This window comes from Perca flavescens, chromosome 2, assembly GCF_004354835.1.
Source record: "Perca flavescens isolate YP-PL-M2 chromosome 2, PFLA_1.0, whole genome shotgun sequence".
In the NCBI taxonomy this organism is placed as follows: domain Eukaryota; kingdom Metazoa; phylum Chordata; class Actinopteri; order Perciformes; family Percidae; genus Perca; species Perca flavescens.
Window position 1 is genome coordinate 39263059 of NC_041332.1, and position 13904 is coordinate 39276962.

Genomic DNA, 13904 nt, shown 5'->3' on the forward strand with positions numbered 1-13904 from the left:
TTTAGAAATAGTGAAGTAGTAGTATTGTGTATTATTTTGCATGGAACAGTAGAACATCGGTACAACAAGACAAGCCAGAAAACACTGAGATGCTATTTTGTGAAAGTTATTCAATTATCTCAGGAAATGAATGACTTTGGAATGTTTCAAAGCATGGGTGGCTACTTGACTGGGTCTGGATAAGAGCATACACAAAGGGGGAGGGTTGGTGAATGGTGATAGCAATAAGGGGGGAGTAGTAGGTAATCAAACCAAACTGATTGCTAGTACATTGGCCACATATCTTCTTTCTGAGACAGTACTGAATAGAGGGTCAGTGTCTCATAGTAACATAAAACACCTGCATATGATAGAAAAAGATCCTCCTGACATAGAAGAGCTACATGTTTACTCACCTGGTTTTACAATAGATCTGAGCATCCCCCAGACTGGCAAAGCTCTCTCTGAAGGCCTTCTCTCCTTTTGCAGCTTTCCCCCTGGAATAGATGTTAGATTAGCCTACATTAGACTTTTTCAGTAGCCCAACCTTTTTTTTCTGCAACATGGGACATGAGTGTACATGAGAGCAATAGAGTTAATGCTCAACAACTATAGACATTTTAAACATAACATTACTGATAAAAATACTCCCCTGAATCTAAGCTTACTGTGACTGTACGCTAATATAAATTTCATCATGTCCGACCTTGACGACATTCAACAAACGTGAGAGCATATAGCCTTCACAACTAGCACACTGTATGTAAGGTGTGTGTAGCCTATTTACAATCCAGTTCAAATGCCTTATTGTAACATTATACTAGCCTACATTACAGTACATTTACTTGCCACTTCTTACCATTTGTAGGTCAGATGGACCTCGTCCACCACAATCCCCACGTGGTTGTCCCAAAACACTTTGCTGCACAACATCTCTCGCCATTTCGTGCTGAGGAGCCAGGACTCAGGACTGCCAAATATCAGCTGGAATCGACCAGTTCGAATTAATTCTCCATTGTCAGTGCCAGCTTGTAAGGCTGAGAGTCCTTGGTGGCTTCCTTGACCTGATCCTCCATGGGGGCTACCAACAGAGAAATAACCACTACCAGGGGGGTCTCGCTAAGACCCATTCGTTTAGCCACCAACGGGGCAAGCTGATATATCAGACTTTTGCCAATTCCAGTCGGCAAGACCGCAAAAACATCTTTTTTAGATATGAAGGCTTCGAGTGTTGTTCTTTGCTCGGTTTTTAACAAAAAGGAAACGTTCAAATCGCTTAAAACAGATGCGATAGCTGATTCGAACGAGTGATGTTCCAGGTGTTCCACGGCGGTAGCCATCTTTGTTATGTTCAAAATCTCCTTCAACGTCGCGGCGGTGCTATCGTCATCGCGTAAAGCCTGCCACAACGGTTGTGATTGGTGCCTCAATTTGGAAAAATTGGAAATGGGCTTGAACTCTTGGCCAGACTGACTTGCAGAGCAAATCTCAAATTTGCCGGAAGTTTGTCAGGGTTTTCCCAGTCTATGGACTCTCAAATTTTGGCCAAATTGGACAATGTACACTAAAGTTACAACTTCTTCGTTCATCGATAAATGCTCAAAATGATCACCATGCCCACATCGTTGGACAAAAAGTTTTGCTTTTAATAACTTTTCATCGTTAAGGTCTTTAGATGACACAGCCTGAATTTGAAGTCGATCTGATGAAATCTTTAGGAAGAGTTCGTTAAAGTATAGCACCTTGACTTTTAGACCTAATTCTTGTTGCCACTAGGGGGCGCTATGAATTGTGTAAATATCGGCCTTTATATGTCCTCAGAGTTGGACACTTATGAATCCTGAAACGTTTTGAGCCAATTGGACAATGTACAAGTTACAAAACTTCCTGTTTTGATGGCGAAACGCACAAAATGTCCGCCTTGCCATGGCCATGCCCTATGATGCAAAGTTTTTCTTTTAATAACTTTTCATCTTTAATTTCTTAAGATGGCACAGACCAAAGCGAGCCATTTTTGTGCGCCAATTTTGGTGAGGTTTTTTAGCAAATTTCTCTATCCAAGTAGATAGTTTAGGCAACAACGAGATCTGCTTTTTTGCGCTTGCAGGCGTTTCACTGAGTCACTGTGATAACAGATAAAACGATTTGGCATCAAAGAAAAAAGAATAGACCTGGTTTTTCAATGAAATGCGGAGGTGGGTAGGGAGCTCTAGTTTTCTGCGTCCATCGCAGTTGCTGGTCACGTGACCTCCACAAAGTAATTATTGTAGGTAATTTGAATATGCATGTGGACATTGATAATGACAGCCTTAGTATTGCATTTATCTCACTACTACATTTGATGGTTTCAGTCAGAGTGTACAGTACAGTACAGTCCTAAGTGAATACCTATTTAATAGTACATAAACCCACTCACTGTTTTAACCACACCCTCAACCTTGTTCTGGCATATGGCACCGAAATCGAAGACCATTTCCTCAGAATCCTTTATTATCAGACCATTTTTAATATAAAATAACATTTGAATTCTTATTGCCTGATACCCGCCATTAGGTAAAATGGTAGTAAAAACTACATGTCTATCTGACAGTGCTCTAGCACATTTAAGGAAGTGATTCCAACAGCATTTAATTTAATGCCATGACTCAATATGACTCCTATGTTAACTTTGGTCCCTCCCAAATTGATCATTTTGTGGACGGTGCTGCAGGCTTGCTTCAGACGACACTTGATTATGTAACTTCTCATAAAAAAGATGATTAAACAAAGGACATTAGCTCCATGAAATAACTCCCAAACCCGCAATATAAAACAAACCTTGCGAAAACTTAAGTAAATAAGTAAAGAAAGAAAGTAAATGGCATACCACCAATCTGGAAGTCTATTGTAATTCCTTATTATCAGGTTGCTCAAAAAAGTCCATTTAGACTCTCCAATTCATCCAAAATGCAGCAGCACATGTACTGTCAAAAACTAGGAAAAGAGATCATATTTCTCCAGTATTAGCTTCTCTGTGTTGTCTTCCTGTAAAATCCAGAATTGAATTTAAAATCCTTCTCCTGACCTACAGGCACCATTATATCTTAAAGACCTCATAGTGCCCTATTGTCGCTATAGGTTTAGGATTGCCGGGGGACTTCCTATGACACACTGAGCTCCTCTTCTCTCTCTCGGAGTCCTTGTGCTTTCTGGCCTCGCAGATTTCCTTGGATTGTGGTGGTACCTGAATTGTGTTTGCAGTTGCTACTACATGGACCTGCTCAACGCCCTACACTGCTAATGTACTACTATTATTATGTTTTTCTTAAAGATTTTTTTGGTGGAATTTATTTGATAGGACAGCTTAAACATGAAAGTGGAGATGTCTAGGACAGCTTACACATGAAGTGGAAGATATAGAGAAGGGGAATTTTCTTTATTGGTACTATAATTAGCACTGTTCATCATACCAACTTCTATAATTATTATGAATTATATTTCTGTATATCTGTATTTGTATCTCTGTGCCCCAACCGGCAGTGGCAGATGGCTGCCTACCAAGAGCCTGGGTCGGCCTGAGGTTTCTGCCTGTCAACAGGAAGTTTATCCTCGCTACAGTTGCACCAACTTCTTGCGGGGAATTGTTTTGGTCTCTGTAAATTATAGAATGTGGTCTAGACCTACTCTAAATGTCCTGATATAACTTTTGTTATGATTTGACACTGTGAATAAAATTTAATTCACTGGCTCTGCCTACTGGGACACGTGGAACAGAGCCATCATTAATGTTTTTAGTGATACCTGTGTATTTCTCACTATGAAAAGTCAAAATGTCTGCTGTAAAAGCTACAACTTACTGTACATCTTAAAATATAAATATAATATTAATCAATTCAGAACAGATATGTCATAAATACTACTCATTACTATGCATTTTTTGTTGTTGACACTGTCAGGGAGGTTTTGATTCAACCCTGGGGTTATTCTTGAAGACAGAGTTTGTGGTTTTATTATGTTGGATTATATTATTAGTGTTTAACATATGAAGTAGGTCTATACCACACAGAGACCTAACAATTATCCTCCCAAGAGCAACAGTGGTGAGGAAAAACTTTCTTTTAACAGGAAGAAACCTCGGACAGAACCTGACTCTTGGTGGGTGGCCTCTGACGCTGCAGACAGACACTGAGACACCATAATTTATTAAGCAAACATTTTTATCATCCTCGCAGTTCACACTTGAACTTGAAAAACACATGAAACAAAACATGACATTTTTGTTGTGTTACCTTTATTGTTGCTTAGTTGAAAAGCTGAAAACACAATTTAAACATGGTTTACCTCTGCATGAGTTTCTTCCAGTACTTCATGGAGACTCCTGGTGCCAGAGATAATGCTTTCTCCCACTGAAAGAGAGATAATAATGCTCACCTTGCATTAGTTACCTGGCAATATGATAATTGTATTTCTTTACATTTCTATCTTTTTTCTGAAAATAGAAATAAAATCATTATAGTGGATGTGACCAAATATACTTCAAGCTAAGAACTGACTGGTTTGCCTTAACCTCTTTGATGATGTCCAAATGCCACTCCCAATAACACAAAAAGACAGGTTTAAAGAGTTTTAAGTTTAAGAGTTTAAACTCTTAAACTTAAAACTCTTTAAACCTGGCTTTTGTCTACCCCTGCTGTAACTCTTCACTCTGTCAGAAGTCCTTCCTGCCATCTCTTTACAACCTCTTTCATCTCCAGTTGCAGGCTCTTGGGCTTCCACTGTTACAAGCAGGGACTGGACCAAAAGAGTTGCCAGTACTCCATTTCAGCTGTTGCATGACATCATCATTGCATGTGACTTGGATATATTTATATGCATATCTTGGTAGTATTAGATTTTGCAAATCTTGGTAATATTACATTTATTTTTTAATGCATTTTATTACATACAATTAGGGCTTGACATTAAGATTTTGCTCACCAGCTACTGTGGCTAGTGGTTTTCTAGTCTGGATCAGCGAAAATACATTTCCAGAAAAATTGTGTGATAACTATCTGACATCCGGTGACATGGCTCACGCACCGGATCTCGCATTGCTTCCGCTCTGTGTATTGCTGTTCTCCAAATCCCTTTGCTTTGGGAAACAACAACAAACTTCAAGCCACATGCAAAAAAATTCAAATAAAATTGGATTGTGCAATAATGCAGGCCTGCTTGGTTCTTTTGGGGAGTGATTGTAAAGATTTACAAAGAATATGTTTATGGCATTTACTATCAAACTGGGACGTTTTGGGACCAACTAGTGGAGATTGCAGTGAACAAAGTACACACGGCGATACACTAGTAGGAGCAAATGGCGTTTAACCACGTATCCAGCTAATTTACGTTACTGTGTTGTTTGTTAACTCCATTAAATATTGTACATGTAGTTTTTTTTTGTGGGGTGCAAAAGTTCCACCAAAACAAGTTCCGTCCTGAGACCATTTTGCAGAGCCACCATTGCTGCATCCAGAACTTGGCACCATCCAAGGAGATTGTGATTGTATTTAAGCGATGTGAAGCTAGGTGTGGCAATACAGGACCAGCTAGCTACGCAGCTTTTTCACATTCTCAGGTCTGAGAATATAGTTCCCGGTTTGTTTACAGTTAGAAGACGGCTGTGTCTCATGTTACGTTGTTTTTTGTACACGCTGTGACTATACAAATCACAACATGTAAATAGGAACATGTTGGTATTATTTTGTCACTTTTGTCACAATTCGGAGCAGTAGACTAGTTGGAACCAGTTACCTGCAGGATCTTTGCTGGGCTAAGCTAATGCTGGAACCGTCAGACAGCGTTACAGCACGCACGGAGATGAGAAGGGTATGTATCGACTTGTCTTACTCTGGGGGTTACGGTGAATAAGCTAAATTCCCAATAAGTCGGCGTGTTCCTTTAAAGCATTGCCAGTGCCTAAACAGTGTCTAAACTGATATTTAAAAACCCTAACCCTAACCCTGGGACATCAAAGAATGGCTTTTTTATTGCTAAGGCTGCATGGCCAAATTTTAATCATTTATTTAAAATATAATAACAATGACTTATAACTTATTTCACCAATCAATTACTGTTAAACAACAAAAATAAGAACCACTAGATGGCAGAAGGGTACTTTGCAATAATAGCTTGAGTTTCTTAAGATGCACCTGAATGCACCATGAGTTAAGGAAGTGCACTTTAATGCACCATGAAGTTACATCTGTTTTTTTACTCGGACATCTCCTTTAGGAATTGGTGACATATTGGCACCAGGTTTTGGTACCCAACCCTAGTCAACATTGGAGTATAGTCTGGATACACCGCTTATTTTTATTTGAATATTTATTTTTATAGGGACAAGTATGTAGTAGGGCTGTCACGAGAAATACTTCAGTACCAAGTCGCCAAAATTCTGAAAATGTGATGGTACTCATTTTTCTACAGTAACGGTACCTGGGGATGCTATTCTTCCAGACTGCAAGTGTTCTAAGAAATAGACTGTATAGCCTATTTACCCTATATGCTGCAAAAACGTTTTTTATAACATTTTTATTTTTGTTTTAATAATATTGTTTTAACTGTTTATTAACTGATATAAAAAAGACGGTAACACTTTACAATAAGGCTATATCAATTAGCATTACTTAATGCATTAATAAGTATTAATTAACCATTAGTTACGGTGTCTATTAAACATTTATTAACGTTAATTTATTAATGCTTATTTTTGTTCATGTTAACTAAGGTATTAATTCATGCATTATTTACCATTAGTTAATGCCTTAACTGTTAATCTCAGTTAACTAAGGTGTCTATGTTTACCATTAGTTAATGCATTAAGAAGGCTTGACTAACTGCTAACAGTTAATTAAGGTGTCATATACATCATTAGTAATTGCAATATTAAGTCTTAACTAACAGTTAACAACAGTTACCTAAGGTGTCGATATTAATATTAAAGCTGCAAGCAGCTATGGAGGGGCCCTTGCGACTCTGTGCGTTCATTAGCTGTGAAAGGGGGCGTGGCTACAGCATAGGGGTTAAACCATCACCAATGAAGAAGGAACTCTCTGCTGAGTTCAATGACACCTCACACAAGACTCTACCTTAAATGGTTCAAATGTTATGAAAGGGGGCGTGGCATGTGTAAGTGGGCATGGTTAAAGTATAGGGGGTGGCTCAGTATCCCATGTAGACCACACATTATAAGTTTCATGTAAATCGGATGAGGTTTTGTCATATAAGGCTGATTTCCTGTTGCCAGTAAGGGGCGCTATGACCAAAAGTCAATATTGTCCTGTATATGTCCTCAGGCCTGGACTCTTGTTGATTGTGGGAAATTTCAAGCACATATGACAATGTAGACTGTAGTTACAGCCACTTTCTCGTTCATCGCTAAACACTCAAAATGGCCGCCACGCCAAGCCAACACTGTTTGACGAAAAGTTTTTCTTTTAATAACTTTTCATCTTTAAGGTGTTGAGATGGTACAGACCAAATTTGAAGTCCATCAGATGAAAGCTCTAGGAGGAGTTCTTTAAAGTATAGCACCTTGACTTTTAGGCCTACTTCCTGTTGCCACTAGGGGGCGCTATGACTTTGAGTCAATTTTGTCCAGTAAATATCCTCAGCGTTAGAGTCTTATGAATCATGAAAAAAAGAGAGCATTAATAACGGTTTAGTTATGGTTTAGTAAGGCTTGTTCAGTATTGTTAAATACTAAATTAAGTGTTAGTTAAGGTGCATATGTTCTCAACTTTACAATAAGTCTACCAAAGAGAATTAATAACTGTTTAATTATGGTTTAGTAAGGCTTATTCAGTATCATTATACATGAATCAAGTGAACAATTATGGTTAAAGGTCCAATATGTAATACTGACAGCTAGTGTTTAAAAAAGTAACTGCAGTACAAATTCAAAATACTGGAGAGAGTTGTCTCCCCCGCCTTCTCCTCCCCAGACTCGAAGTTCAGGGAGGTTGCCAGGCTGATACTGCAGCATCCACAACAACGTTGCTAGACGATTGTCTCACATAGTCAGACATAACTTCACAGTACAGCGGAGTAGCTAACGTTAGATGCTGGCTATATTGACAGTCATAAAAGCCCATGCTCACGCGGAGCTCTGTACCCAACTGACAGACACACTTTTTCAGCATAGAATTACAGTAGGAACCGCCAAAAACCCCACAACCTCGCTGTCCTCTCCACACGCCAGACAGGCACACGTCCTCGGCTTAGAATTACAATAGGAACCGCTAAAAATACAACAATTTACCGACTGAACACACTTTATTGGCTTAGAATTACGGCAACAATCGCTAAACACACTGCAAACTCACAGTCCTCTCTATCCGATTTACAGCCCCCCTCTTGTGACTTAAAATAACTCACCATTGTCGGCTCCGGCCGCTGAACTACACTTTGTAAACAGCGTTGTTCATCCTCCGGTAACGTTAGCAGTTAGCATGGCAAAGTTAGCCAGGACTAGCCAGGACCAGTTGAGATCACTTTACTGGCTGTGTCTCAATTGTTTTTGCGAGTAACCAACTCGGGTATTCTAGCTATATACGTAATTCAATGTGAGTACACAAATGTTGAAATGACATAAATTGCCCATCCCTAGTGGCTGTGATAAATTAGCCTGAAGCTAGTGCTTACTTGTTCAGGAGGAAATAAGCCAACTCTGCATCCTTTTGGGCTCTAAGCTGTCTCCATCTTTCAAATACATCTCCAATATTTACCAGAGGTTTGTTACGTCTCTAGTCACGCAACTGTTAGAAACGTGTCGTTTCTTTGTTTTTTTAGGTCGGGTAGAATCTATCTCCGTTGATCCTGTTCGTTTGTTTGCTGCTTTCATGGCTGTACTAACGTTACATCTGTAGCACGCTGGGTTTACGTTTTTACAGGTATATCTGGCAACCTGGCCTGGCTGTCAAACTGGGCAGTTGATAACACACAGGCCAAAACATAAAATTAAATTCGGAGTGTCTATTTGCACCCCCGGTACGAATAGCCTTGGCCACACAGCTGGCTATTTACACCCTGTGACGTAACAACAAAAAAACGTTGCTCGCGTGCACCGAAATCATGGCGGAAGTTTTGTCTCTAAAGTTTATAACAATTGAATTTCTAGCGGAAAATGGATACTACAGTTGCGCTTTCTGTCTTCAGTGAAAGCATACAACCGTTAGTTTGTTAGCTAGTACCTATATTTTTGATCAACTTCTTGAAAGAACTGCTAGGTGAGTGGTTAGTACGCTTACCTTTGGTATGGGAGTTTTGGAGTTCCCCTGTGTGGTAATCTTATTTTTTTAAATTTGGATTGGATAATTTGCATGCAATTGCGCAAGTCAGGACCCGCAAACGCGATTTTTTTTTTTTTTTTTTTTTGCAGGGTGGTAGGGGAAGACTCATGAATATGCCTGTTAGGTTTCGGCAAGAGGAGTGGGATTGGTTATGGTTAAGGTTAGGAATGTCAGGGCGATAATATTCCAAAAAGGTGTAATACATGAGTAGTATGGATAACTGTGTGTAAATATATGCCAAGGTACTGTAAATGCACAGTGGTGCAAATAGCATACATTGGTATTTGTACCAGACGGGGTATTAATAGAACACATTGCTGTGTGCACCGGTGGGGTACTAATAGCATTCATTTCTAATTGCACCAGGGTACGAATAGCACTTCTAATTGCACCAGGGTACAAATAGCATACACTGCTAATTGTACCAGGGGTGCAAATAGCATACACTTCTAATTGTACCAGGAGGCAAATAGCTTACACTTCTAATTGCACCAGGGTACAAATAGCATACTGCTAATTGTACCAGGGGTGCAAATAGCATACACTGCTAATTGTACCAGGGGTGCAAATAGCCTCACCCAAGTAAATTCCGTCACGGAATGTAAATTTCAAAAAGAAAAAATACTGACATTAGCATTGTTGTCAGGAAAGATAGTATTTCAGCTTAATATGTTTCCTTAATATCTGATGGAGGCATTGGTTTTTGGATTTATTACAGTACATATATTACATATTGGACCTTTACGTAATGATTATATAGCATGCACAATACTTTATATAGGTTGGGCTTTACATGAAGACAAAGGAACAAGCAAACCTCTGCATGGAGACTATGGAGTCATTTCACTGATCTCACCCTCTACCAAAAGTAAGTCATATGTTGGAGGATGGACACATATAGTGGACAAAGGTATGTGGTCAACCATAACCCTTAAATAAACAATAAAAACTGTTTTGTCATAATGAGATGGCTTGGCTGTTAACCTTACATGCTATCAAACATCTTTATCAACCACCTAGTAATATGAAATACCTTAATTAACATCAACTAAGGGTTTACTTGTTATTAAGAGACTATTGTTAATATTTACCTAATGTTCAATATTGTAAGATTAACTGGCAAGTGATGCTTGTTACTGAATTAACTAATGGTGAAATAGACACCTTAGTTAACTAGTGTTATTAATAGTTATTAATAACAGATCTCAAGATGGCCGCAGCGTGAGTGAACGTGTTTCAGGCTCAAGTCTGCATGTCGCTCTTATTGTAGCCTTGTTAATTTTCCTTTATCCTGATCAAAAGCATATATGCTTTTGACCTAAACTGACTCTTTTTAAGTTAGGCATCAACTAATTCATTCTAAATAGCTACGAGACTTGTATGTTCTTTTGCATCTTTGCTACAATGGAGGAGCGGCACATCTCACTACAAACATTGTGGGACGCCATTCAATAAATGAAAACTGAAATGCTAACGCATTTTGATGCAAAAGTGGATCCTATTCAAAGTAGCCTGAGCATCATTCAAAACTCGTTAAATACTTTGGGAGAACAAGTCAATATGATAGAACAGCGCGTGGGGGCTAATGAAGACAATGTGCAGGAGTGTGTCACTCGTGTTCAACAGCTGGAGAAGGACGAAGGATAAAGTTGATGACTTGGAGAAACGTAGCCGACGCTCTAATCTCCGCTTTGTTGGTGTTCCAGAGTCCACTGAAGGCAGCGATATTATTGGTTTCATGTCCCGGCTGACTTCACAGCTTCTGGGGCGAGACCACTTTCCCACTCCGCCGTTCATTGAGAGGGCTCATCGCTCTCTGACTGTCCGACAAAGCGACAGAGCTAGCCCAAGGTCTATTATGATCAATCTTCTCAACTTCCAGGATAAGGTGAAAATCCTTTGCCTTGCCAGGATGAAAAAGAATCTACAGTACAATGGGTCCAACATCTCTATCTATCCTGACTTCAGTGCTGACCTGGGGTCCGTTTCAGGAAGGAGGTTTAACAAACTCTGAGTCTAACCCTGATGTCTGAGTTGATTTACCCTGAGATGGGAAACTCAGAGTTTTTCGGTTCCAGAACAGCTGATTTGAGTCGGTTCAATCAACTCGGAGTAAATTCACTCAGGGTTACGCGAGTACACAACCACTATAAAAAGGCAGCGTGAATGGAGCCATGATTCTACGATTCACCATGGTAACAACCACAAACAAACCGGTCGGCGGAAATACTCATGCACACAAACAGCGAGTTTGAACATGCATTTCGTTAAAAAAGCAAGACAGCGGTTGCTGCTGCAAAAGAGAGAGAATTGGTGTGGGAGAAAATTGCTGCTCAAGTCAACTCGTACGCATTAACAGTGTATTAATTTCATATTTAATCACAGTTAACTTATAATATTACTGGTGAAAACTGGAATTGTATTACACCTATAATTTCATTTAGGTGCAATCCGGCGGGCAAAAAAGTAAGCTATAGGCCTACTAATCCCATTCTGAGGCTGCAGCACCATGATCATTAACAGAACTATAATGTATAATCATTTATTTCTTTTTAATGGCTCTCACTGGTTTGTGTCCAGGGAACACTACAAAAACATTTAAAAAACGTTTCAGAGTGAGTCACATTTTTCTGACGGCTCTACATACAGTTGCTTTACTATTACAGTATGATCCGCTATTGTTATAAAGAAAACTGCCGTTTGCAAAAAACGTAATGCGACACAAAGAATCTGCTGGGATGTTAAAGCGTGTCCACAATGGTGGATGTTAGTGATATGAGGACGGATAAGGTATCTACATATATAATGGACTGTGATAAAAAATACCTCTCAAATCGGTCATGTGGAAATTAAAATACACGTATTCGGGAATCATCTCCCGACGTAAACTCTGTGAATTAATACAGCTTTTTCATCAACGGGATCGTTGACAAAAGGACATGACATGTTTGAGAAGAAAACGTTTTATAATCTGCCTAACTTAAACCAATACGTTTTTTTTATTCATGCAGATAACAAACTGCATTAAAATGTGCCTGATACAGACTGAATGAATGAATGAATGAGGAAATGAGTTTCTCTCAAGGTTTTTTTCTCAGTTTCTCTCAGTCACTGAGAGAAACTTGAGGTTTCTTGAAGAAAACCTGCTCCCGACCAGGTTAGGTTCACAGACTCGGTTACCATAGTAACTGACTCTGAGGTTAAGTTACCTCCCTTTCTGAAACGGGCTGGAGTTACCCCTCTCTCTCAGGTCTGATTAACCTCTCTTTCTGAAACAGAAAACCCAGAGTTTCCCTCATCTCAGGGTTAACAAACTCAGAGTTTTCACTAAACCTGCTTTCTGAAACGTGCCCCAGATGAGAAGGCGCAGGTGTTTTGTGCATTATCCTTGCACGCTGTGCGTTACTGTTGATAGCAAACAGCGGCGTTTCAACTGCTAAAGAAGCTGAAGCTACCTTCATGTCCCCTTCGACTTCTCCTGGATAATGATTATCGGAGGTGAGGCTGATGATTGAGGCTTCAGCTAATAGCTTGTATCTCACAAGTTTAACTTAACGATATGAAGTCCAATAAACTGACTTTTTCTTTCCCCTTTACGGTTAAAGTGCTTATTTTGTAGTGTTGGTAACACTCTTTTTGTGTTTTAATTGTTGTTAGATGCAACAAGTATATAGTCGCAGTTGTCATTGTTTACATCCTGCTTCCGAAAAGATGACACTTGTTCTTCTGCTTTGGTATGTCACAGCCATAGATGGTATTACTAGTGCCCCCTAGCTGTTAGCTGTTAATTTGAAATGCTGCATTTAAAGTAGACAACTTTATTTTTGTTTTTGTTTTTTCTCACTAATGCAGACCTGAGTCCTGAGTTGAATAGATGGACTTTATCATCATATTTTGGTTTACTCATGGAAATGCTCCGGAATATGGTGTCTGGGGCTGCGGGGTTGTCTTGAAGGGTGTGGCTGTTTTGTGTTTTTTGCTGGGGTTTTTCTGTATGTCTATGTGCTATGTGTGTATCTGTACTGCTCTAACTTATGAATTACGGAACCTTTACAACCCTGTATTGCATCAGTTTATTCAATCACTTTCATATTCATGTTTGATAAGTGACAGAAGGCCTACTACTTGTTATTTTTGCACTTTCAATGGATGATGCTAAAGAATAAAAAATCATTGATTTAAACATTAGGAATCTTTTGCCAAAAATTGATTTACTTTGTGCATGGGTTGTTCTCATAAAACTAATATTATTACACTGTCTGAATCATGGCTTAACAGTAACATCTCAGATGACGAAATAAACCTCACAAATTTTGTCTTATATAGATCTGACAGGTGCTCCAGGGGTGGAAGTGTGGCAATTTACGTTTCCTCTGATCTCGTTTCTGAGTTAATTATACCCACAATTGAGCCTCTACATTTTGAATGTGTCTTTGTTAAGGTTATTGGTATAGGCCACCCTCTTCACCTGTAGAGTCTTTTAATTGTCTGACCGCTACTATTAATTCCATTTCCTGTAGAAATGAATTTATAATACTGGGTGATTTTAATATAAATTGGTTAGATAAGTCTTCTAACAAAGAAAAACATATACTTAATAGTTTAAATTTTACTTTTTTT

The 13904-nt window shown here is 39.1% G+C and overlaps 1 protein-coding gene across 5 annotated transcripts in view; it reads right to left on the reverse strand.

Annotated features, from left to right (window-relative positions):
- Nucleotides 1-13904, reverse strand: part of wdr17 (WD repeat domain 17) — a 168042-nt gene that overhangs the window by 37149 nt on the left and 116989 nt on the right. For all 5 annotated transcript variants that reach the window (XR_003694233.1, XM_028596955.1, XM_028596948.1 and 2 more), the window contains one exon: nt 4300-4364. Coding sequence is in view for 4 of the 5 variants with exons in the window: in XM_028596955.1 (XP_028452756.1) it covers nt 4300-4364 (65 nt within the window). In the remaining variant the exon portion in view is untranslated. The remainder of the gene's footprint in view (nt 1-4299; nt 4365-13904) is intronic.